The sequence below is a fragment of the Eretmochelys imbricata genome, chromosome 1, assembly GCF_965152235.1.
Source record: "Eretmochelys imbricata isolate rEreImb1 chromosome 1, rEreImb1.hap1, whole genome shotgun sequence".
In the NCBI taxonomy this organism is placed as follows: Eukaryota; Metazoa; Chordata; order Testudines; family Cheloniidae; genus Eretmochelys; species Eretmochelys imbricata.
Window position 1 is genome coordinate 17579766 of NC_135572.1, and position 27732 is coordinate 17607497.

At 43.2% G+C, this 27732-nt stretch overlaps 1 protein-coding gene across 1 annotated transcript; it reads left to right on the forward strand.

Moving 5' to 3' along the window:
* Window positions 1-992: 992 nt before the first annotated feature.
* On the forward strand, window positions 993-27732 carry AQP11 (aquaporin 11). The gene is made up of 3 exons (XM_077842021.1): window positions 993-1584; window positions 25609-25725; window positions 27680-27732. The coding sequence occupies exons 1-3, from the start codon at window positions 993-995 to the stop codon at window positions 27730-27732; spliced, it is 762 nt and encodes a 253-aa protein (XP_077698147.1).

Below are 27732 nucleotides of genomic sequence, written 5' to 3' on the forward strand. Positions count from 1 at the left end.
TGGGGTGGAGCCCGGGTGTGGGGTTAGATCCGTGTGAGGGGACGCGGCTCCCGCCCCCGGCCAAAGGCAGGGGACCAAGCCCCGCCCCTCGCCTCCCCTCCGAGGGGACCCGGCTCCCTCAGCAAGCGCGTGAGCGTCACCTCACCGGATCAACGGTCACAGGCGGCAGCGCGAGCTCCGCCGGCTCGGGCGCCAGGCACCGGAGGCAACGCGCTGCCTGCGCACGCGCCGGGTTCGCTCGGGCTCGGGCTGTTTCTATCCCGCCAGGCGGCCACGGGCCCGGAGCAAAGGCTGGTTCCTTCGCCGGGTCCAAGCGCGGTGCCGCCAGCTGCCGTTTGGTGGAGGCTCCTCGAAGCGGGGAGGGGGAGGGGGAAGGGGCGCTTTGCCACATAGGCATTGCGGAGCGGAGGGGAGCGGAGCTAGCGACCGGCTGTGGGGGGAGCTGGCCAGGAACTGGGGGAGCTGGGAGTGACCCCCGAGCGGGAACTGGGAGAGCTGAGACACCCCCCGACAGGCTGTGGGGGGAGCTTGGCAGGAGAGGGGGGGACTGAGTCACCCCCCCCGACAGGCTGTGGGGGGAGCTTGGCAGGAGAGGGGGGGACTGAGTCACCCCCCCCCGACAGGCTGTGGGGGGAGCTTGGCAGGAGAGGGGGGAGCTGAGTCACCCCCCCCCCGACAGGCTGTGGGGGGAGCTTGGCAGGAGAGGGGGGAGCTGAGTCACACACACACACACACCCGACAGGCTGTGGGGGGAGCTTGGCAGGAGAGGGGGGAGCTGAGTCACACACACACACACACCCCGACAGGCTGTGGGGGGAGCTTGGCAGGAGAGGGGAAGAGCTGAGACACTCGCCTGACAGGCTGTGGAGAAGCAGAGTCCCCCCCTCACAGGCAGCAGGGGAAGCAGGGCTGGAGAGGGCTGAGCCCAGGACCTGAGTGTAATTGCCCCTGTGCTGGGAGAAGTCCTGGCCTGTGTCAGCCTGGGCCTCACTATGGTTCTGGATGAGACCTGGATCTCGCTCCTGCTGATGGCTGGCACCATGATGTTGGTAGGAGGGTGCCGGAAGCTAACCCAAGGTCATATGTACACCCAACGCCCTCGCACGTTTCTCCTGGAGGTGTTTGCCACTTTCCAAATCTGTGCCTGCACCAATGAGCTCCGGCTGCTGGCCAATGTGCAGCCTAAGCCACATGTTGCCCTCACCCTCACCTACATTTTTACTGTTCTGCATGGATTGACACTGACTGGCAGCACATGCAACCCCTGTGGCACTCTGCATCAAATCTTGGATGGTGGGATCTCAGTCAAGCAAGGCGGGCTGAAGATTGGAGCCCAGTTCGCTGGTGCAGTGCTGGCCAGAATTTACATGCACTGCATCTGGTCCATGGGGATCATCAACGTGCACTCTGAGGCACTGTCCGAGGGCTGCTGTAATCCCATCCAAACCACTGAGACCCAGGCTTTTTGCATAGAGCTGCTCTTCTCCACCGTGTTCCAGCTGACCATACTGCAATTTGAGTCAGTTAAACCCAGGCTCAGAGTCCACCTAATTGCTCTTCTCATTACTATGCTGGTGTATGGAGGTTAGTTCCCTTTTTTTTTTGTCAATGGTGGTCTCAAGTTATAGATATTTATGAATTATGTGATGTGTTAAAAAATGTGTGCATGCAAAATTGTTTCTGTAGTGCTGTTGTGCTTTACAGCTTACAAAAAATACTGAACAAAGGCCTTGATCCAGTAAGCTGAACAGGATGGGGATACTTCATTTGGACTCTGTATAGATGTAAAGGTCTACCTGCATAGATCCCATTCCAGGATTGGGGCCTGAGAATGAAGTGAAGTGAAATCTCTGTTCTAAAGAATTTGCAATCTATAACAGTTTTATAATGGGTAAAACTAAGTATAAAGAATTTCTCCAGATGGTTCTTTTAAATATTTTACTGAAACAAACAGAAAAATCCTTTCATAATACAACTTTATATTACATGACATCTTTCATACAACTTGTGTCAATACATTTGCATCAGTTTAACTACATCATAATACATCAGGTACATCAGAGGTTCTCAACCTTTTTCTTTGTGAGCCACCCCCAACATGCTATAAAAACTTCATGGCCCACCTGTGCCACAACTCTTTTTCTGCATATCCAGTAGATTAAAAGCCAGGGCCTGCGTTAGGGGGTAGCAAGCAGGGCAATTGCCTACCAGGGCCCCATGCCACAAAGCTAAGTTGCACAGGCTTCGGCTTCAGTGCCGGGCCAGGTGGTGGGGCTTGGGGCCTCGGGATTCTGCCCCACACAGCGGGGCTTGAACTTTCCGCCCTGGGCTCCAGCAAGTATAATGCCGACCCTGCTTGGCCGACCCCCTGAAACCTGCTCATGGCACCCCACGGGGGCCCGGACCCCTGATTGAGAACTACTGAGTAACATCAATGGGCAAATCCTTAACATAGTTATACTACTCACACGTAAAGCACGGTTTACACCAGTGTGATTTAATTAGGTATATTACACTGAGACTTCAGGTAAACCGTGACTAGACTCCTGCAAATCGGCGGATATCCGTGGACTATGTTTGAAGATCGTGGATTGGCTGTGGATACAAATTTTGTATCCGTGCAGGACTCTAACCATGACCAGGAACAAATGTGTCTCAAGTGTATACACGGTAGTGTTAATTGGCAATCAATTAATTCAAGTTACAGCACAACCAGCAACTCTAATCTAAACAAGACCAGGAAGAATGGAGCAAGTCCATAAAGATTTGCAGAAAAAAGTTTAGCAATTTTGAACTACATTCTGAAGTGAAATTTTGAGGACAAATGCAACGTGGTGGTGCTTCCTAACAGATTTTAAGTGTCTTATCTGAATTTTTCAGCAAAAGTCTTAGAAGAGGGGTATACACTAGATTATAGTATTCTGACAGCATAAAATATAACACAAGATTCCTGATTACTAACATTACTCTGCTGTCTAGCAAATATATGTGTAAGCCAAAGTATGTGTCATGTCATCCCCTTAGTGGCTGGTCCTCATAGAGGATAGTGGCCTGTTACTGCTGTTAGTTAACTCAAATGGTAGATTTCTGCACTGTGGATAGGGTGACTAGACAGCAAATGTGAAAAATCAGCAAAAAGAAAAGGAGTCCTTGTGGCACCTTAGAGACTAACCAATTTATTTGAGCATGAGCTTTCGTGAGCTACAGCTCACTTCATCAGATACATACCGTGGAAACTGCAGCAGACTTTATATATACACAGAGAATATGAAACAATACCTCCTCCCACCCCACTGTCCTGCTGGTAATAGCTTATCTAAAGTAATCGTCAGGTTAGGCCATTTCCAGCACAAATCCAGGTTTTCTCACCCTCCACCCCCCCACACAAATTCACCCTCCTGCTGGTGATAGCCCATCCAAAGTGACAACTCTTTACACAATGTGCATGATAATGAACTTAGGCCATTTCCTGCACAAATCCAGGTTCTCTCACTCCCTCACCCCCCTCCAAAAACCCACCCCCATACACACACAGACTCACTCTCCTGCTGGTAATAGCTCGTCCAAACTGACCACTCTCCAAGTTTAAATCCAAGTTAAACCAGAATATCGGGGGGGGGGGGGGAAGGAAAAAACAAGAGGAAATAGGCTACCTTGCATAATGACTTAGCCACTCCCAGTCTCTATTTAAGCCTAAATTAATAGTATCCAATTTGCAAATGAATTCCAATTCAGCAGTTTCTCGCTGGAATCTGGATTTGAAGATTTTTTGTTTTAAGATAGCGACCTTCATGTCTGTGATTGTGTGACCAGAGAGATTGAAGTGTTCTCCGACTGGTTTATAAATGTTATAATTCTTGACATCTGATTTGTGTCCATTTATTCTTTTACGTAGAGACTGTCCAGTTTGACCAATGTACATGGCAGAGGGGCATTGCTGGCACATGATGGCATATATCACATTGGTGGATGTGCAGGTGAACGAGCCTCTGATAGTGTGGCTGATGTTATTAGGCCCTGTGATGGTGTCCCCTGAATAGATTTGTGAGCACAGTTGGCAACGGGCTTTGTTGCAAGGATGAGTTCCTGGGTTAGTGGTTCTGTTGTGTGGTATGTGGTTGTTGGTGAGTATTTGCTTCAGGTTGTGGGGCTGTCTGTAGGCAAGGACTGGCCTGTCTCCCAAGATTTGTGAGAGTGTTGGGTCATTCCTTCAGGATAGGTTGTAGATCCTTAATAATGCGTTGGAGGGGTTTTAGTTGGGGGCTGAAGGTGACGGCTAGTGGCGTTCTGTTATTTTCTTTGTTAGGCCTGTCCTGTAGTAGGTGACTTCTGGGAACTCTTCTGGCTCTATCAATCTGTTTCTTCACTTCCGCAGGTGGGTATTGTAGTTGTAAGAAAGCTTGACAGAGATCTTGTAGGTGTTTGTCTCTGTCTGAGGGGTTGGAGCAAATGCGGTTGTATCGCAGAGTTGGCTGTAGACGATGGATTGTGTGGTGTGGTCAGGGTGAAAGCTGGAGGCATGCAGGTAGGAATAGTGGTCAGTAGGTTTCCGGTATAGGGTGGTGTTTATGTGACCATTATTTATTAGCACTGTGGTGTCCAGGAAGTGGATCTCTTGTGTGGACTGGACCAGGCTGAGGTTGATGGTGGGATGGAAATCGTTGAAATCATGGTGGAATTCCTCAAGGGCTTCTTTTCCATGGGTCCAGATGATGAAGATGTCATCAATATAGCGCAAGTAGAGTAGGGGCTTTAGGGGACGAGAGCTGAGGAAGCGTTGTTCTAAATCAGCCATAAAAATGTTGGCATACTGTGGGGCCATGCTGGTACCCATAGCAGTGCCGCTGATCTGAAGGTATACATTGTCCCCAAATGTAAAATAGTTATGGGTAAGGACAAAGTCACAAAGTTCAGCCACCAGGTTAGCCGTGACATTATCGGGGATAGTGTTCTTGACGGCTTGTAGTCCATCTTTGTGTGGAATGTTGGTGTAGAGGGCTTCTACATCCATAGTGGCCAGGATGGTGTTATCAGGAAGATCACCGATGGATTGAAGTTCCCTCAGGAAGTCAGTGGTGTCTCGAAGGTAGCTGGGAGTGCTGGTAGCGTAGGGCCTGAGGAGGGAGTCTACATAGCCAGACAATCCTGCTGTCAGGGTGCCAATGCCTGAGATGATGGGGCGCCCAGGATTTCCAGGTTTATGAATCTTGGGTAGTAGATAGAATATCCCAGGTCGGGGTTCCAGGGGTGTGTCTGTGCGGATTTGATCTTGTGCTTTTTCAGGAAGTTTCTTGAGCAAATGCTACACCACCCTTGTTTTTTCCTACACCCCCCCCCCCCCAGACGTTCTAGTTAAACTTGGATTTAAACTTGGAGAGTGGTCAGTTTGGATAAGCTATTGCCAGCAGGAGGATGAGTTTGTGTGTGTCCCCGGGAAGGGTCATGTACATTGGTCAAACTGGACAGTCTCTACGTAAAAGAATAAATGGACACAAATCAGATGTCAAGAATTATAACATTCATAAACCAGTCGGAGAACACTTCAATCTCTCTGGTCACGCAATCACAGACATGAAGGTCGCTATCTTAAAACAAAAAAACTTCAAATCCAGACTCCAGCGAGAAACTGCTGAATTGGAATTCATTTGCAAATTGGATACTATTAATTTAGGCTTAAATAGAGACTGGGAGTGGCTAAGTCATTATGCAAAGTAGCCTATTTCCTCTTGTTCCCCCCCCCCCCCCCAGATATTCTGGTTTAACTTGGATTTAAACTTGGAGAGTGGTCAGTTTGGACGAGCTATTACCAGCAGGAGAGTGAGTCTGTGTGTGTATGGGGGTGGGTTTTTGGAGGGGGGTGAGGGAGTGAGAGAACCTGGATTTGTGCAGGAAATGGCCTAAGTTCATTATCATGCACATTGTGTAAAGAGTTGTCACTTTGGATGGGCTATCACCAGCAGGAGGGTGAATTTGTGTGGGGGGGTGGAGGGTGAGAAAACCTGGATTTGTGCTGGAAATGGCCTAACCTGACGATTACTTTAGATAAGCTATTACCAGCAGGACAGTGGGGTGGGAGGAGGTATTGTTTCATATTCTCTGTGTATATATAAAGTCTGCTGCAGTTTCCACGGTATGTATCTGATGAAGTGAGCTGTAGCTCACGAAAGCTCATGCTCAAATAAATTGGTTAGTCTCTAAGGTGCCACAAGGACTCCTTTTCTTTTTGCGAATACAGACTAACACGGCTGTTACTCTGAAACCTGTGAAAAATCAGGACGGGGTGGGGGGTAATAGGAGCCTATATAAGAAAAAGTCCCCAAAATCGGGACTGTCCCTATAAAATCGGTACATCTGGTCACCCTAACTGTGGATCTAATGCTCTTGGGTTCCAGCCCTGCTGATGATCTATGCAGGAGATCAGAATGGCTCAACATGAGGGAATGTTTGTATTTTTTTAATTTGTTTTTTAAAAACACTGGAATATTACGTATAAAAAAACTACATTAAAAGAACATTAAGGTTACAAAATCAACCACTCAAAAGTTAGGAAATTCTAGAACTAAGGTTGCCTGAGCGTCGTAATTCATCCTTCTTTATGTAACATTATGATACAGTTGTTAATTACATGATTACCTGCTATTTGTTTTACTGGATCCCTGCCTCATTTAGTGCACAGGATGGATACTGAATGAAGCAGTGGGTTGCAAGAAGAGAAAGAATGGTCTCCTGCTGTTAAGGCAATTGGACTGGGACTCTGGAGAGCTGAGTTCTCTTTCTGCCTCAGTCTTCCTATATTGGGCAAGACTGTTATAATGCATACATGAAAAGAGGCTGAATTGTGGTTGCCCAGGTAAACTTAATTATGGTATTTCTTAGCTTGAATGCTTGACTTTGCAACCTTAATGTTCTTTTCAGATATTACTGAAAATCATGTATAGGTGAATGAGATAATCCTCAAATATAAAAATCATGAGGGATGAGTCCAAAAGCTTGTTTAGGCTTTGAGATCCTGATTCACAATGCTGCAGATTAATATTTATAAATTATTAAACTGGGCCATTTTCATTGTTATGTACTTCAAGCATTCAGTTTTTTCTCCAACAAATACCACATAGATTAAACCAGTGGTTATCAACCAGAAGTCTGGGGCCCACTGGACGGCCCAAGCAGGTTTCAAGAGATCTGCCAAGAGGGACTGGCATTAGACTTGCTGGGGCCCAGGGAAGAAAGATGAATCCCCACTGTATGGGACTGAAGCCTGGGGCTGCAAGCCCCACTGCTCAAGGCTGATGCTGAAGTCTGAGCAACTAAGCTTTGTGGGGTCCCCTGTGGCGGGGGGCCCCCGGGCAATTGCCCTAATTTCTGCCCCCAATGTTGGCCCTGGCTTTTATATGCAGAAAAACAGTTGTTGTGGCACAGGTGGGCTGTGAAGTTTTTGTAGTTATGTTGGGGGAGCCTCAGAAAGAAAAAGGTTGAGAACCCCTGGATTAGACCATAATATGGAGTAGTAATTTGCCATTTTAAAAATTTTACATTATTTTACTTGTGTTATAAAAAGTATACTAAATCTGTGAATTTGAACTAAGTTAGATGGTTTGTTTTTAAAAGCCAAATTGTGGGTGTGCTTTTCAAACTGACATGTGCTTCAGTAATGAATGACCCAGATATATCAGAGTACATTTCTTATATGTCAGGCTTCAGCCTAAGGTGAATGTTTTATGACCTAGTAAACGTTCAAGAGCTTTGTGCTGCAAGTGTAGGTGTGACTATATTCTAAAAAGCGATTGTTTTTTAAAAAAAACAAACATGTTTATTATTTGCTCCATAACAAATTTGTTTTGTGTACATTTTTTAAAACGATTTTTTCCTCTATTTTTTTCTGTTCTGGACAGAGACTTGCATGCCGTAAAGTACCTAGCAGCATACTTGGGGACAATACCAAAGATAAACAGGGTTTATGAAGTTATAAGGCAATTTTCACCTGGGCATTTAAGCATAAACTGCTATCACCAACATTTTTCACTAGGATCCTAAAGTCTAGCTGGGTTATTTCCTTATATATAATTACCAGTAAACCTGACCCAAAAGGGTGGTGTTACACCTCAATTTATTTTAACTACCACTAATATACATATTAGATGGGTCAAATTAACTGCTGATGTTGTGCAAGAAAGTTAGAAAAATCATCATTGTTATTTGTAAACTGAATGACTTTTATAGGGAGTGATTGAGAGAGAATAAATTTGGAAGCCCTCAATGTCATATTCTTTCACTTTTTGAAAGTACAAACAGATTTTATAAAAACTAACCTTTTCTGCCTTGTTACTCTTCATATAGTATTTATGGAAGTACCAAAAAACACATGAGTGATTGGTCCCATGTAATTTAGGTCTTTAAATATTTTCTGTTTGAAGGAAGGCACTTATATTTAAAAAGCATAGTGTAAAAATGGAAATACACCTTCTGTACCTTTCACAGCCCATAATTTTCACAGTAACTCCCAGTCTCCCTGACCATCAAAATTCAAGTGCAAAGAGCTTATTAAGTGATGTGCAATATTACCATTATTTAAAAAAAATATACTACAAAATATTTACTGTTGTACTATGAAGTGTTATATAGTATTAAAACTACACTTGTCAAATTAATAAAGAATATTTTGATGCATTATCCTTATGAGACCAGTAGCTCAAAATGTGAACTGGCTGTGATACCTACACACATGTATCATCCTTGAATGCAGGGAGCCCAGGGGGATACAAATATGAGGGAAAAGTTCAAGGTTGATTAAGGTACCTTAACTTTGCATTTCTATGTTTTCTGGTGTTCCTTTCTGTTTTTGTTTTTAAAGTATAACTTTAATTTTTATCGCTTGTAGATTTTTTTTTTAAAGTAGTGTTTTATTAAGGTTCAAATTACATTTTTGGTTTAGAATAAATATCTCAATATTTAAAACTGTCCAAAAGCATGTGAGGTACCTTGGAGAACAAACAGAAATACAGTGATACTGCCTTGAAGACTTTTTAATCTAAAATTTATACTGTATGTAAAATAACCTTTTAAAATGTTGTGTTAATCATTATCTGTATAACGAGAGATTATAGAAGTTCTCCGTTTCCTATGCAAAACTAGCTATGGAGGACTACTGCTTCAGTTTCTAATACTCCATTATCTACTACGTTATTATCTGGGTTGAAGAGGAGCTGATCCCTCATTCACCAAATTTGGCTACTTGATGCTCTTCGGAAATAGCAGGAGAACAGGAGGCAGAAAATCTCCTACTCCTCTGTTTTATGAACATTAAGTTGTTCTAGCAGCTACAACATTGTTAAGAGGAGGGGACAAAACAAATCACAAGGGGAAAGAAGCAACAAAGGATGGAGGAGACAGGAGAACATAGGAGAGAGGCAGGGAGGGTTAAAAATCCCTGGACTGAGAATGTGGGAGGGAAAGAGCAAAGAAAAGATTGAAGCAAACTTTTAGGGTGAGAATCATTCTTTGTTTCTTTACTATTTCAGGTGAGTCTCTTCATTAATTAGATCAACAGCCAAAAGAAGGTCAAACTATAATTTACCCCCTAAACAGTAGTTAAAATAGTTCAAGGTAAATTGGAGAGTTCACCAGTTTTGGTGGATACCATCACAGGTCTGGACATTGTGAAGTAATGTAGTGCTGCATCACCTTGTTGTGATGAGTCACTGCAAGGAAAAGAGAATAAGGATGACAGGAAAAATGTCCAAAAGCAGACCTTTGGTCAGCAAACGGAAAGTGTAAAAGTATGTGTGCGCCTCTACCCAGCTGCACATCTCTGCTTTTCCACACTTCCATTCTGACCATGATGGACAATCTGTTTTAATGTAAAAACAGATATGAAGTGGCAGCTGGGGTACTTTCCCAGAAAATTTTGTAATATACGATGCAGTTCCATACAATTTAGAAAATCAAGACATTTAAAGAGAAAGTTTATGTTAAATCTATATATTTATTTCCCCTGCCTCTTCCCATTAGGGGCTGCAAGGCACTTTCTCCTAGTGCTGCTACCACTTCATGTTCCTTTGGTTTGTGAGTCCCCACTTCAAAGGAAGGGGGGGAGGTTTGGGGGAGCAGTGCTCCCCCAAGAATAATTTCTCTTAGCTTTTAGTGGAGGAATGAGAGCTGTGTTCCTGCACAATAACTCCTGCCCCTAAAATTGTTGAGTTCTTCATAAGAACATAACATAAGAATGGCCATACTGGGTTAGACCAAAGGCCAGTCTAGTTCAGTATCCTATCTTCTGACAGTGGCCAATGCCAGGTGCCGCAGAGGGAATGAACAGAACAGGTAATCATCAAATGATTCATCGCCTGTCGCCCATTCTCCGCTTCTGGCAAACAGAGACTAGGGACACCATCCCTGTCCATCCTGGCTAATAGCCATTGATGGAACTATCCTCCATGAACTTATCTAGTTCTTTTTTGAACTCTGTTATAGTCTTGGCCTTCACAACATCCTCTGGCAAAAAGTTCCACAGGTTGACTGTGCATTGTGTGAAAAAATACTTCCTTTTGTTTTAAACCTGCTGCCCCTCACAGATAAAAATGAAATTAAAACCCTGCAAATAAAAAAAAGTTTGTACTTTTTGCATGATAAGCTAACTACCTGTTCAGTGTTTTTAGAAAAACTTTTGTATGTTGGAAAGTTTCATCGCTCTCTTTCTGTGTCTCTTTTTACATATCTCTTCTAGCTCCTCCTCTTTTCTTCCTTTTTTAAATATAAAAGTGCGGGGGGAAAAGTCTCATTTTCTTGCCTGACCCTTTCTGCCCAATCTGATTTATCCATTGTTCCCAATAAGCAGCCTAAACATGTTGTATAATCTACAAAATAGCAGACTTCATTCTAGTAATATATTTACAAGAGTTCCATGTCTGCAGAGGTGGCCATCTAATATTTAAGGGCCTGCCTTGTATTATTATGATGGCACAGGTAGGTAGGGAAGAGGAGAATGTATGCAGGCCACATTCTTCGCAACATCAGGATAGGATCTCTACTTAACACATGAAGTGGCATAGAGACTACTGGCTAGATGATGGCAACCCGAAGACAGCTAGCATACATGCTTTTTGACAGAACGGCAGTGTTTTCCCAGTAGCACATTTCCTTCCGTCTTTACCACAAGCTGCAGCTTTCAGTCCTAGAATTACACATTTTAAGACAGGATTTCACTGTCAGTATCTAATTCAATATTTCTTATTAAATACTGGTATAATCCTGAAATATTCATTAAAAATACTTTGGCTCTGGAACATGGAATCATAGAATATCAGGGTTGGAAGGAACATCAGGAGATCATCTAGTCCAACCCCCTGCTTAAAGCAGGACCAATATCCAATTAAATCATCCAACAGATTTTTCCCCATATCCCTAAATAGCCCCCTCAAGGAGTGAACTCACAACCCTGGGTTTAGCAGGCCAATGTTCAAACCACTGAGCTATCCTCCTCCCGCCCCCGACATCAAACACTACGATGTCAGAGTAGTTTGCCTTTGCTGAAATAAATACTATGCTTGGTGATATAAAAACTTCACTGTGAACGATTAAACATTTTGTTTAAATACTAAACAGAAAAAGTACTGTTTTTCCTCATGATCAGCAGTGATGTTGGTCTGTTGTCAGCAGATATTGGAAGATAAGGAAATAATACAGTGCCATCACTTTAAATATGTACTGTACCTGCAGCTTTCAGCTGTGCATTGTGGGAGCTACAAAATCAAACCACCCCAGCTCACTGAATAGCTAAGCTAGAAAAGGCAGCCCATGTTTTAAAGTTATAAAAATCAATATGAACTTCATTTTATATTGCCAAGCCATATTATAGGCAATTCTCAAATAAGCCTTCATAGGAAAATGATAGCTCAGAGGATTGTCAATGGATAAGGCTGAATTTTTGTCATGGGAGTCTAAGACTCATTGATTTCCAGGTTTTTAAAAAATGGAAATTTTGGAACTTTGTTATTTCATGCCAAAATTCCCAATAGTTAAACCAGTTTCACTGAGAGCTCAGGTATGTGGGCCGTGGAGGGCGGGGTGTCTAACATATCTCTGCTAGGTTTTTGGGTTTTTTCCCTTGAAAAATTTCCAGTTGGTGCAACTTCACCATTGGTATCAATGGTGGGACCACTAGAATAGACAAAGCTTCACGCACCCACAACCATTTGAAAGCATGTTTACACAATACAAGTTAAAATGCTGATGGGCTGTTGTTGTTTTGTCTTTCCTAGCACTCCCACCATCGTAATAATTGATGAGATGCACTAGTATTTGCAACAGTTGGAATTTTTTAAAATCAGAAAACAGGCTAGTTTAGATGAGGCCTTAGGTAATGGGAGCTCTAGCATCTATTTTATTTTGTTTGATTTATAATTACATTAAAAATGCACCCATTTGCTATTTTGTTTTGAGCTTCTGGTGTGCCATTTTGAGGAAGATGGGTGAGTATAACAGATTTTATGATCTCTATGGTTTTGGATTTTTTAAAGACATCACAGAATTTACTTTGCTGGTTTTTGAAGTGTCTGCAGTGGCTGAAGCAGAAAAGTGGTGAAGAAATGACAGTAGCAGGTCTATTCTGTCTGCCGTCCTGCTTTGGTGCTTCTACAGAGCTGAACTGGAAGCACTGGATAGCAGATATAAATAGTTTTACACAATTCTATTACAAAAGAAGTATTTTAAAATTAAAATAATGCATCTGTGACTTTTGGCCCTCTCCTTTACTATCAATTTGTAACTTTTACCCGTTATCCTCCATGACTAGGCCATCACTTTCTGTATAATTACCGTGATAACCTATTAACCCCAATAAAGGGATGTAGCGCCTATGGACTCTGCATTGCTAGTTTAGTTTAGGTCAGTTCAGAGGTGACAGGAAATTGTTACCATCTGATAGTTTATGTGAAATAAGTTGGGTGGCCTCAGTCTCAGATGGCTCAGAGAAATGAGTGGACCGCGTGGTAAACAATACCAGCGACCCTTCAGACAACCAAAGGCACATTCAACTGTCATTCTGCTCCTGCTGAGCCTGTAGTTGAAAGCTCTTTGGTGCTGTCAAGCAAGGGATAGGCTGGGTCTCCCGGGATCACTACAGGCATTTCAGAATTCCCAATGGTAATCTGCTGGGCGGGAAAGAAAGTTCATGCTTGCAGCTTCCTGAACAGTCCTGTATTTTTAAAGATGCAAGCGTCGTTCACCTTCCCAGACCAGCCCACACTGATGTCAGTAAAGAGTTCCCTGTAATTCACCAGACCTTGCACTCTGGGGCTAGGTGCTCTGGTGCCAGAATAGGGATATGCATGCCATCTGTCACACCACCACTGTTCAGGAACCTAATAGCTGCAAATCCATCCACTATGTTCTGCACATTGCTGAGAGTCACAGTCCTGTATAGCAGGAGTTGATTAATGGCTCTGCAAATGTGCATGACAGTGGCCCCTGTAGTGGTTTTCCCAACTCCAAATTGATTCCTAGCTGACCAGTAGCAATTGGGCATTGCAAGTTTCCACAGTGCAATCACCACTAACTTCTCAGTGGTGCTTTCATTTTGGTGTCCCTGTACTGGAGGGCTGGGGCAAGTTTGGCACACAGACCCAGGAATGTGGCATTGCACATCCAAAAGTTCTGCAGCCACTGCTCGTCATCCCAAACCTGCATTGCAATGTGATCCCACCAGTCAGAGCTTGTTTCTCAAGCCCAGAACCATCGCTTCATCATCTCCTGCTGCTCCATGCACACTACCCCCAACCTTGAATTGTTTCTTTCTCGTCTCCAAGGAATCATCATGTTCCCCATAGCTTTTCTTGTGGCTCTGCAAATACTGCAAGATCATGCACCCTGTGTTTGTAATGCTCGTGACAATAGCGCAGTGCTGTGCAGGCTCCATTCTTCTGTCAGAGATGGTGAACAGCAAGGAGGGACACGTGCATTTGTGGGATTTTGAAAAGGCATGAAAATCATGGGATGGAGAACACTTCTTCGTTGAAGTTGACCCGATATTCCCAGTCACCCCTGCATTACTTGTTCTGGCCTCATCAGGCATTGCAAATACTCCCAAAAGACAGTGCACTGAGTGGTGGCGAGTTGCACAGTGGGATATCTGCCCAGGGTGCACTGCACTCTGCATCGATACAAGCATTCCTGGTGAGTCTGTGCGCTGTCAACTAAAGGAGCCAAGCATGCACGCGCACAAGCGATGTACTAACTGCAGCGGCTGTATGCCGATGGAACTTAGGTTGACATAATTTTGTAGTGTAAACGTGGCCTCAGTCATCACCACCAGTTGGGAAGCATCGTCACTAAAGCTGTGAGTTTGTCATGGAGGTCACGGAAGTCACGGATTCTGTGATTTTCCAGGACCTCTGTGACTTCTGCAGCAGCCAGTGCAGCTGGCCCTGGGGCCACCTGAGCATGTCAGGCAGTCAGTCCCTGGGGCAGCCACACTACCTGCTGCTGGGACAGTCTCTGAACAGTTTATAAACTAGGTCCTGTTAAATAGAAGGAAGTATTTAAATTGGTAACGTAAAAGAAACCATTCAAGGAACAGTTTTCAGATAGTCGAATGAATATTAAGAATCTTACATTTCAATTAAATTCCTCTCTTTCTTTTCTGATGTGTAGCCCGAGAAGCTGTTAGCATTTTAATGCCCTGAGGATAATTATTAAATCTTAAGATTATTACACAAACAATTAAAATCTAAACACTTGGTAGTAATTTTGCAAACTCCATCTCACCAATGATGTTGAAATCTTAGTGATGTCATCACGTTGCAGAAGCAATGATGGATTGGAAGGTTGCTTCTTGATGCTGTGATGTGGGGGGGAGGATGGGACGGAGGGTCACATTGGGTGATGTCCCCCTCTCCCATGATTTCTGCCAGCGTTTATATGCCCTGCCCTGAACCTTGCTGCATACCACCAGAACCTTTAAATTGTGCCCCCCCCCCCACACACACTATCAACAATTACTGTCTCTGGTGGGAGGATTAGCTGTTTTGTTGCTGTTTGTTTGCTTGCTTGTAGAGGTAACGTAACTCTTCAACTTTCTGGTTATATTGCTTTTGTTTTAGTGGCAGGAAACTCTCAAGCCATCTTTAAGTTAAAGTTTTAACTCTTGATTCAGTCCATTTTCTGAAACATCCCTTCACTTCTAGTAGGATTTAATAGGAGTTGAAATTCAGTAAGGGTTCATTGTTCATGCTGATTTATTCACCCAAGGAAAATTAGAAGCAAGCTTTAAAAGACTTAACCCTGGGTAAAATCTGCAAAAACAACCCTCTCACACATGATTAAACACAGGCAGTTTAACAGCATGAAAATTCTGATTTGCAGATATCACTCTTCAGCAAAATGGCCACTACCAGAAGGACACACATCAAAAGTAAAAAAAACAAAAAAGCCAAATTATCCCCAGTATAACTTCACTGATGCAAGTGGTGTTACACTAATGATGTATTTAGCTTCCATAATGTACTTCATTTGTCTTTATGGGCCTAATCCTGAGAAATGCTGAGCATCTTCATTTGCATTTGAAGTCAGTAGGAGGTGAAGGTGCATGGCATCTCTCAAGATCATCCCTATGTTTAGCCTACGTGTTTAAAAAAAAAAAGTGAAAGAAGTAATGCATAAGGCAAATGTGATGTTATTTCCCTCCCCACACCCATTATTGCCTAGCAATTACTTACTGTAAGATAATGTACCTGAAAAGATACTGGAGCAAATTATTAAACAATCAATTTATAAGCACCTGGAGGATAATGAGGTTATAAGGAATAGTCAGCATGGTTTTGTCAAGAACAAAACATGCCAAAGCAACTTAATTTCCTTCTTTGATAGGATTACTGACCTAGTGCATAGGGGGGCAGCAGTAAACGTGATATACCTTGATTTTAGTAAGACTTTTGAAATAGTTCCTTCAGACATTCTCATAAGCAAACTAGGTAAATGTGATCTAGATGAATTTACTATAAGGTGGGTGTACAACTGTGTGAATCATACTTATTGAAAGATCATACTCAAAGAGTAGTTGTCAATGGCTTGTTGTCAAATTGGAAGGGCGTATCTAGTGCAGTCCTGCAGCGGTCAGTCCTGGGTCCAGTGCTATTCAACGTTTTCATTAATGACTTGGATAATGGAGTAGAGAGTATGATTATAAAATTTGCAGATGACGCCAAGATGGGATGGGTTGCAAGCACTTTGGAAGACAGGCTTAAAATTCAAAATGACCTTGATAAATTGGAGAATTAGTAGATGAAATTCAGCCAGATGAAATTCAGGGAAGACAAGTGCAAAGTACTTCACTTAGGAAGGAAAAATCAAAGGCATAGAACAAAGTGGGGAATAACTGTCTAAGTAGTAATATTGCTGAAAAGGATCTGGGGATTAGAGCGGCCCACAAACTGAGTATGAGTCATCAATGTGATGCAGCTGTGAAAAAGACTAATATGATTCTGAGGTATATTAACAGGAGTGTTGTATGTAAGACACAGGAGGTAAATGTCTTGCTTTACTTGACACTGGTGAGGCCCCAGCTGGAGTACTGTGTCCAATTCTGGGCACCACAATTTAGGAAGGCTGTGGACAAACTGGAAAGAGTCCAGAGGTGAGCAACAAAAATGATAAAAGGGTTAGAAAACCTGACCTATGAGGAAAGGTTAAAAAAACTGGACATAGTCTTGAGAAAAGAAGACTGAGGGGTGACCTGATAAGTCTTCCAATATATTAAGGGCTTTTATAAATGGGATGGTGATCAATTGTTCTCCATGTCCACTGGAAGTAGGACAAGAAGTAATGGGCTTAATTTGCAGCAAGGGAGATTTAGGTTAGCTATTAGGAAAAGCTTTCTAACTATAAGTGTAGTTAAGCTCTGGAATAGGCTTCCAAGGGACGTTGTGGAGCCCCCATCATTGAAGCTTTTAAAAACAAATGGGGCAAACACCTGTCAGGGATGGTCTAGGTTTATTTGATCCTGCCACTGTGCAGCAGGCTGGACTTGATGACTTCTCGAAGTCCCTTTGAGCCCTATAATTCTGTGATTCTATGAATGTTAAAAATTACATAAAAAAGTAATTGTTAGTCTAATATTAAAATTGTGATCACTGTTTTCATGTTCTATTATCATTTGGTGTGTGGCGTGTCACGTGCAGTCTGGGCATTGTGTTTCAGATTTCATGGAAGCTTAAATTGATGGGTTATTACACTGAATTCCCAAGGTACAGAGGTCAGAATCTCTCAATCTATAGTCTGTAACCTTTGGAATTTGCTCCCTTTGGGCATTTGGCCAAGGCTTTTCGGGTAGTTTACAGGGAAAGATGCAAAGTACATTTATATGCTTTGGTTTCTGGTTTATTGTTTGGGGGTTGAGTAGTAACAGCAGTAGTAGGTTTTTTGGTTTTTTTGGTTTTTGGTTTTTTAAATTTACCTCACTGTAAGTTATGTATGCAGTTATGTTTATTAACTTTTGTAAAGTAACACCTACTTACTAAGGCAAAAGGTTTAATAATGAATCATTAAGGAAATGGAACAACAAATAGAATAAAATTAGTCTTTTAATAAATTTCCTCCATTGAACAGCAATTAGAAATGGAGGTTATTTGTAACTGAAGTTCTTCAGTAGGCACTCTGCATATTCACACTCCTGGGATGTGCTGACGCAGTGCAGCTACAGTGATGAAACCTTCCAGTAGCAGAGCCTGTTAGAAGCATTTTGGTCCTCTCCTTTCTCCTCCTGACCAAGAGTGCGCACTGGAGAATAAATGCTAAAGCAGAATACCAAGTAATGATACAATTAGGACTCCACAGAAGCAGGGAAGGAGGGCAGGGAGTGTGAATATGCAGAGTGTATATCAGAGAACTCCAGTTACAAATAACCCACCTACGTTTCTTCTTAGAATGCGCTTTGCATATTTCCAGCCTTGGGAAAGTTTGGAAAGCAGTAGAGTAACTCCTTGCTTAACGTTGTAGTTATGTTCCTGAAAAATGCTACTTTACGCGAAATGATGTTAAGCAAATCCAATTTCCCCATAAGAATTAATGTAAATAGGGTGGGGTTAGGTTCCAGGGAAATTTTTTTCACCAGACAAAAGACTTATTTATATATATATACACACACACACACACACAGTATAAGTTTTAAACAAATAATTTAATACTGTACACAGCAATGATGATTGTGAAGCTTGAGATGGTGAAGTCAGAGGGTGGAAGAGGGTGGGATATTTCCCAGGGAATGCCTTACTGCTAAATGATGAACTAGCACTCAGCTGAGCCCTCAAGGGTTAACATGTTGTTAATGTAGCTTCAATCTACAAGGCAGCAGGAATGGAGGGAGGAGACACACAGTGTGTGTGTGTCTGTGTCTGTGTCTGTGAGAGAGAGACAGAGAACATAACATAAGAGGCCATACTGGGTCAGACCAAAGGTCCATCCAGCCCAGTATCCTGTCTACTGACAGTGGCCAATGCCAGATGCCCCAGAAGGAGTGAACCTAACCTAAGTAATGATCTAGAGATCTCTCTCCTGCCATCCATCTCCACCCTCTGACAAACAGAGGCTAGGGACACCATTCCTTACCCATCCTGGCTAATAGCCATTAATGGACTTAAGCTACATGAATTTATCCAGTTCTCTTTTAAACCCTGTTACAGTCCTAGCCCTCACAACCTCCTTAGGCAAGGAGACACACACCGTGTGTGTGTGTGTGTGTGTGAGAGAGAGAGACATGCATTGCCCCTTTAAGTACACTGACCCCACTCTAGTACACTGCCTTTTTAAGTAGATCAGCAAGTTGAGACAGCAGCTGCTGCCAGCAAGCTCCCTCCATCCTGAGCCCTGTCATGTCCCCCCTCCCGCATCTCCCCGCTCTGTGGAGATGGGGTAAAGGAGCTGGGGGAGGGGGACAACCTGACATTAACACCCCTCTTCTCCCGCCAGCTCTTGCACAGCAAGCAGGAGGTTCCCTGGAGCAGCTTCAAGGCAGAGGGCAGGAGCAGCACACGGCAGTCAGGGGAGGGACAGCTGAACTTCCTGGCAATAGATAGCCTGCTGGGCGGCTGCCGCACAGGGAGCTGATGGGGGGCTGCCAGTCCACCCTGGTTCCAAGCCCCCATCAGCTAGCTCCAATTGGCTGCTCTTTCTGCAAGCAGTGGACAAAACAGGTGGCTGCCAAACAAAGTTATAAGGGAGCACTGCACAACTTTAAACATGCATGTTCTCTAATTGATCAGCAGTGTAACAACGTTAACTGGGAAGACGTTAAGTGAGGACTTACTGTACCTCAGTAAAGGAGGGACAGAGTCCTAATTGAACAATGATTGAAATACTGACCTGCCAAAATGAGCATTGGTCCTAGATTCTAGATCTAGTGCATAGTGACTTGTAAAAGCATGGATTATTCTCCACGTAGCAGTCCTGCAAATTTCAACAATGGGAATGTGCTTGAAAAATGTTGTCGATATAGCATTCCTCTAGTACAGTGTTTTCCCAAACTTGGAACGCCGCTTGTTCCCGCAGCCCCCATTGGCCGGGCACAGCAAACCATGGCCAGCGGGAGCCGCGATCGGCCAAACCTGCAGACGTAGCAGGTAAATAAACCAGCCCGACCCGCCAGGGGCTTTCCCTGAACAAGCAACGTCCCAAGTTTGGGAAACACTGCTCTAGTACTATGAGCTCTAACAGGACCTGGAGAGGAAAGTAAAGCTGTCCTATAACACTCCTCAATACAGAGTCTGACCCATTTAGATAATGACTGAGCTGAAATGGCCTACCCTTTGAAGAACTGGTATAAGGAGATAAACACCTTGGGAGAAGATCTGAAGTCTTTAGTTCTATCCAGGTAATATGAGAGTATTCTTTTTTTATCTAAAGGAATGTAATCTAGCATCTTCCTTACCTATATTAGGTTTTGGAAAAAATAAGGGTAAGCTAATACATTGATTCTTCTTTGAGTAGTGTCCCTATAAGTGCTTGTGACAGACTTCCCTGGGTTGCAGCCTGGAACTGGGGTACTGCTGAGTCCTCTGGCATTCCAGTCTGGGCCCCCTCTCATACTGTGGGGCTGTGACAAGCTGCAGTCCTCTCTAGGTCTTGCACTTATACAGCCGTACATAAGCAGGGGCACACCCAGCTACAGTTACATGAATGCTTCTCCTAGCCACTCATGAACTAACAATAGAGAGGCTCCAGCCAGTTTCCCCCAGCTCTCCAGCCTAGGACCCCAGAGCTGTATGGTCTTTCCCTGGTCAGAAGCTTGACCAGTGTAAGTTATTACCCAATCTGCCCCTCCCTCCCTCAATGTGGGGAGGATAAAGCACCAGCCCCTGTTCCTGAGCAAATTTCCCTTTCACTTCAAACAACACCCTGTTATAGGCAAAAAATATATAACAGAGTTATTAACTACAGAAAGATAGTTTTTAAATGATTATAAGTAATTACCTAAGAAACAAAACCAAACTGCAGTCTGTTCTATAAACTAGACAGGATTTGAATCAAGCAGTGTCTCACTCTGATAGTGCAAACAGTTCAGCAATCTTCCATACACAGGCTGGGATTCCCTCTTTCCTGCCTGGGACCACCTTCCCCTGTTCAGTCTGTGTTCCTAAGGTGTTCGCAGGTGTTGAGTTGTGCGGGGAATGAGGCCAAGTGATATCACTTCCCCGTTTTATAGCTTCTTCCATGTGGAGGGAACTTCATTGTTCCAAGCAAAGTCGCCACTCCCCAGCACAGTTTGTGGGAAAAGCACAGGCACAAGGTGGAGTCCAGTATCACATGATCTAGTTACATGCCCTTGAATCATAGAATATCAGGGTTGGAAGGGACCTCAGGAGGTCATCTAGTCCAACCCCCTGCTCAAAGAAGGACCAATCCCCAACTAAATCATCCCAGCCAGGGCTTTGTCAAGCCTGACCTTAAAAATATCTAAGGAAGGAGATTCTACCACCTCCCTAGGTAACGCATTCTAGTGTTTCACCACCCTCCAAGTGAAAAAGTTTTTCCTAATATCCAACCTAAACCTCCCCCACTGCAACTTGAGACCATTCCTCCTTGTTCTGTCATCAGCTACCACTGAGAACAGTCTAGATCCATGCATACTTCAATGAGTCATAGCAGGGGCCATTATCCTTATTCTGGCTAGAATGTTCACAGGAAAGCCCATCAGGCGGGGATACCCTTCTTTCATGGCCTATTGTGTTTCTTAATGGGCCATTACCTTGAATGGTTCATCCACAATGAGCTGGTTTAACTGGATGTAAACTACCTTGTGGGTGTTACCCAGGAGCAAACACATTTGAAATATTGGCACATAGTATTCATAACTTTAGATACAAAAATGAGACATGCATATGTTGGATCATATTAAAGAAGTTCTGTATTAAAATCACAAATGAGTTTGCTTCCCCATAGTTTCCCCAGGGTATTACTAATTAAGAGGTCTCTTGGTTTTTGGTACTGTTTCTTTCCCTCTATTTGTGAAACTTGCAAGCTGCTAATTGCGTTAGTACATTCTAAGACAGAGTCTGTTCTCAAAGCAATTCACACAGAGAGAGACTCAAAGCAATACTCTGTAATAACAGAAACAGCACCCAGAGACTCCCCGCCCTTTTGTTGTATTAACAATTGTGATTAAAATAGAGATAGAGGATGTATGTGGATGAATGCTTGGTGTGGATAATAACTGAATGATCAGGGAGGTGCCAACCTAAGAATCCAGTGTCCATCGGCTGAAGAAGGCGTCAAGTGGGAATAACCAGAGGACCCCCAGAGGGCAGACTGGAATCCACCCAACAGCCTCAAGAATGGGAGAACCAAAGAACAAGATAACATCTAGCAGCGCAGAGCTGTCAGGAATGTGCTATCTGCTGATTGATTCAGCAACAGCATGATGAGGGAATTCCCATAGACTAGCATAGGAAGAAAGTCCTATAAAAATAGACTCTAGAAAGTGAGAACTTTGGGGTCTGATTCTGCAAACCAATTTCCAGGAGCATCAGATGAGCATCTGACAAGGCCCTGCTCCCTCCTCATGTCCAGGCCACCTGGCCAGTGGCTTGGCGTGAGCAACTCTAAGGCTGGTAACTATGATGATAACCTTGCAGAACCTGTGTGTGTGTGTGTGAATGAATGTGTGAATAAATATGAGATTGAATGGAATGTTATAGCTATAACTAGCTGCTTACTGTGATTCTTTCTGTATTCACAATAAATGTGGTATTCTGCCTTTTTCCCTTTAATAAGATCCTGCTGGTTTTTATTTTATTGGTATAACAGATACAAATAGGATAATCCTATTCAGCAAACCATAACTTTTCCTTTAACACCTTACATGACATACTTCATATAAAATGTATCAGAATCATATCGCCATGGTAAATATGGGGGTGCCAGGGTGTTGCTTTGGGGTACAGAATATCATAGTGTTCCACTGTAGATGTGCTTGTGTCCCTGCACTACTGATTGGAGAACTTTGGTAGGAGTGTCCTTTAGGCCTGTGCTGTCTCTCCTCGTGCTGCTCCACCAGGTTAGCCAGCATGCACGGGCTAACCCCCCTCAGTTTCTTCTCAACCGCCCCAGGCTAGAAACAGAGCCATTAGCAGTCTGTTAAGACTATTGTTTCTTATTTTACATACCTATAATTAATTAGTCTCCTACTGATAGTTTTAGTTTTCCCCTTTCTTATTTACCCTTAAAAAAAAAAAGAGACTTTATTTTCTTTCCTCCCTTTTTACCTGCTCTGGACCCTTTCCCCCAACAGGGTATGCCCGGTTCACCAGGCTTCAAGAAGTGCTGCACCAAGAATATAACAGGGTTCAAAAAAGAACTAGATAAATTCATGGAAGATAGGTCCATCAATGGCTATTAGCCAGGAACCAGGATGGGCAATGATGGTATCCCTAGCCTCTGTTTGCCAGAAGCTGGGAATGGGTAACAGGGGATGGATAACTTGATGATTACCTGTTCTGCTCATTCCCTCTGGGGCACCTGGCATTGGCCACTGTCAGAAGACAGGACACTGGGCTAGATGGACCTTTGTTCTGACCCAGTATGGCCATTCTTATGTTCTTATGCCCCTGTAAAGAGGCAATCCCAATCACAGATAAGCACTGTCACTGCATTCACTGCCTCTAGGAAGGCCACATACAACAGAAGTGTGGTCTTTGCCAACAACTCCAGCCAAGATCGCACAAAGACAGAGAGCTCCACCAGAAGATCATTTTCATGGAGGCAGCTCTCTGGCCCCACCTGCCAGGTAGACATGCATCTTCCCCACTGCCTTCTACATCTTAGGGATGTGGGTTGAAGAAACAGGCTCTGGACCCTTCTCACTAATCATCTAAGAAGAGAGCAGAAAATCCCCTCAGTGAGCCCAAAAATACCTGTAAGTGATCACCATCTTGCTCAGTATCTTCACGATTGAGACCATCTCAGTCTGGCATCCATGCCTCATGAAGACCAATGGCAACTGGTACTGCTGACAGGCCCATAGACCAGATGGGCATGGGCACCAGGTCATGGGTACCAAAGGACAAGAGTAAGCACTCTAAAAAGACGCTCCTTGTACGCAAGTCCACTTCTGAACTGCCAGCAACAGCTTGCCTGGCACCAGAACGACCAGTGTGGACCAGGTCTCCTTCCCCCCCCAGCATCACCACTGATGCCAGGACGATTAGTTCTGGCAGAATCTCACCATTCCAGAGACCTCTGCATGCTGGACGCACCAGAGTCCCCACACTTTGTTATGGAGACCTCTGCACTGAGCCTCTACCAAGCATGGGAAGTATTCCTACTGCTATGCCATGTCTCTCTGCTCTCTAGCGAGGGTTCAGACAGTGAGCCCAATACCCACAAATGGCCCCATCACCAACGTCTTGGTACAGCCACTCATGGGCATCACCACCAGGCACTGTGCCACCCCAGTGGCCATATTGGGACCCGCTCTAGCTTTGCCTGAGAATCCTCCAGGCACACCTTCTTAGCCACAGCATCCAAGGATTTGGAACTGCCTCAAAACATAGAGGAACAAGAAGCCAATACTGAAGAGGAAGTGACACCAAGGATCATATCCTCCTCTTCTCCAAATAAAGCCATCATGCCTCCCCCACCATCTTTGGCAGACGACTTTGATCTCTTCCAGGAGCTGGTGAAGAGGGTGGCCGACACCCTCCTGATACCACTGGAGGAAGTTAATGACACCCACCATCAGCTTTTTGACATCCAGTCTTCCTGTTCCAACGTTGGAATGATCATCGATAAGGTGACCATATTGACTTTTTGAGCCTTGACAAACTTGATAGGTCCTAGAGATTGTTCGAACCAGGCACTCCATTCATTTTACCTCCCTACCCATACCACAACACCCTTCCCCTTCCCTCTTCAGGGATCCTTCTCATGAGAATTTGCTATGACAAGAGAGAGATTGCCTCCTCCAGTTCGGAGCTATAGAACTAGTTCCTCAACATCTATGCGGCAAGGGTTCTACTCTCGTTATTTCCTCATACCCAAAAGGAAGGGAGGTTAGAGACCCATACTAGACCTCAGAGCTCTCAACAAGTTTGTCAAGGCTCAAAAATTCGAGATGGTCATCTTATTGATGATTATTCCAGCACTGGAACAGGGAGACTGGTTTTTGGCTCTCGACCTCCAGGATGCCTATTTTCACATCTCGATCATACCGGCTCATAGACCGTTTCTCAGATTCACTCTGGGACACGACCACTAACAGTGTTTTCCAAGGTTCTCTCAGTGGCAGCCACTCATTTATGCTATCAAAGGATAATGATCTGCTAGACAGGAAGGAAGGAAGGAAAGACTGCCAGAAACAATGCACATTTTTTGAAACCGTGCTTCTTCACTTTGACCTCTGTCATGATCAGTAAGTTAATTATGTTGTTTTAATGTTTAATTTAATTTTTTTAATTTAAGTATAACTATACTAACTATTACAATACTGCAACTAACATTTAATTTATTTATTTGTAGACAATTGTACTAATTATGGAGACAGACAGCTCTAAGGTGTCCTAATGTTGTGGCAGTTGGAAGGAACTGAGGTGGCAATGGCGCCAATGATCCTCCTGTAGCCACACCTCCCTAACTGCTGGCACAGGATCTGGGGATGGGAGGGGAGGGACAAGGCACTTCTAACAGGCACTACTACAGAAGGTTTCGCTGTCCTAGCTGCACCAGGTCAGCGCATCCCGAGAGACTGACTATGCAGGGGGCACTCGTAGAAGAACTGATACTATATAGTATCAATCAAGGACAGTCACAGAGATAGGGCTTATCACTATGCACTGGAAACTCAGATGTTGTCAGAAAGGGAGCTGAGTTATAGCCTGTGTTAGAGCATGTTTTTTAAATAGTTTTAAAAATAGTTCTGTCCAGTTCACCTGACCAGACAAACCAAATCAGAATTAAACTGTATTTAAAATCAGTTCTGCTAGTGCTGTTTATTACCAGTGTAACAAAACATACATTTAATATAGTATCATGGATTAACATTTGTGGCCCCATACCAAATATTTCCGCTCAAAGAAATACAAGTCAAGAGAGATGGTTTAGTTTAATTTTGTTTAAAATTTATTGCAGGAGGAAACCTCACTGGAGCAATATTTAACCCAGCACTGGCCTTTTCATTACATGCAAGTTGTTTCCATGACAAATTCTGGGATTATTCAGTAGTGTATTGGATGGCACCTTCCTTAGGTAAGTGCCTTTATGCTTTTTTGCACTTAAAAAAACATTGTAACAACATGTTATTTAGGGAAAGAAATCACAATCCTTTATTTTCACAATCTACTAGTTTTTCATTTCAAATTGAATCCAAAAAGCTACATTAATGCAATGTTAAGGTTAGAACTTGAATCAAGTCAGGACATTCAAGGTTATGGTTCCTAGATGAATCATAATTTGTCCTTGCATATATAGAGAGAGTTTAATCTCATGCCATGTAGTAGTAGTACAAAATATAACTTAGGTGGATGAGAGTATCTTTCATTGAACCAACTTCTGTTGGTGAAGGAGACAAGCTTTCAAGTTGACACAGAGCTCATGATTGTCTCTTTCACCAACAGAAGTTGGTTCAAGAGACAAGCATGAGCTCTGTGTCAACTTGAAAGCCTGCCTCTTTTACCAACAGAAGTTGGTCCAATAAAAGATATTATCTGACACATTTTGTCTCTCTAATATCCTGGGCCCAGCACTGCTACAATACTGCAGACATACATATGATTTAGTAAGGTTTGCTGTAGGGAACATAAGTTTGACTTGCCTGACTGTGAGATTTACATCTTAGCCTTACTGCCATAAAAACGTAGCTGTTGGAATTATTATTATTATTATTATTCTGATAAGAAAAAGTGAGATTGACTATGTGATCTTTAAATTTGTAAGTTAGTGGTCACATAGTCAAAGTCTGTATGCTCACAGGGTGCTTTGAAAGGAACAACAGCAAAATTCCAAATTGGTGTGCAATACAAGCGGATCCATTTTAACTGATCAGTTTTAAATTGACATACCTTATCTACTTTGGCTCTGCCAGAATGATATTCCAATCTGATATAGCTGTCTTTCAGTTGGCCCTGGTGCCTCGGTTATAAAATTCTGGTTGTTTGAGATGTGGAACATACTGTAGGACTGTACAGGTTCTAGAAAAATATCAGCTGCATGTGCTGGGCTCTGGCAGATCCTAAAAGGGAGGGTGAGCTGTGAAAGTGAAAAATAGCCTGAGAGAATTTGAAAATGGACAGAAATTGGTCAGCTGGTATCCATCCAGTTAGATTTTGTACTGCTTAATTACAACACACAAAAACTAAGAAAGATGGATTTTTCTTAAATTTTGGGCTAATTGCTCAAAATCACAAGAAAAGGAGAACATCCAGTATGTTGTTAATGTGAAAATGTACCTTTTCCTCCTCCTTATTAAAGTCCTGACTTGGCAGCTTCCACTCCATGAAATCTAAATGTGCCCTACTTTGGTGGTGATACAGCTGTCATGGAACCCCACTGGAGGTTAGAACTGGCCTGTAGTAGTAAGATGTCATTTTTAGGTACAAAATGAGGATGTTAAAAAAGCAATTTAGCAAAACTGCACAAGACAGTACCTCGTTTTAAAAAACCCTGTTAACTTATTCTACTTCTACTTGTCAGTCATCACCTCCCCCATGGATTTAATGTGACATCACTAGCTTTGAAAAGAAGCTGGCAAGTCAAAGTATGGAAAACTGGAAATGGGGTGTGGAGGCAGAGTAAACTAAGTCAGTGTGCTGAATGCTCCTAAGCCTTGTTACTTGGATCAGTTGGCACATAACTTCAAAGTTTTTGGATTATTGTTGTATTTTCAAGTCAGTTAAACTATATATGCTCTGTTTGGCTTTTAAAAGTAGATTTTTCCACACAATTTCTGTCTTTTGAATAATCTATTATTATGGTAAGAAATCTGACACAGAAGAATTAATTAATGCTGCGATCTTCTACAGGTTCTGCAAGATTTCTCTTTGCAGAAAACCATGTTTGCTATGATTCTTTGCTTTTTTTCTCCAGTCTCCACTGTTCTTTAGACTCTCAAACATATTTTAAAAATGCTTTTACTGTACATAGAACCAGGACTGTATGTTCCTCAAATGTACTTAAACTGCCTTTTTGTATTTTGTCCCGTCAGGTACAGTACTTGTGGCCATTGTGTGGGGTGAAATCCTTCCTTTGATATTCTGA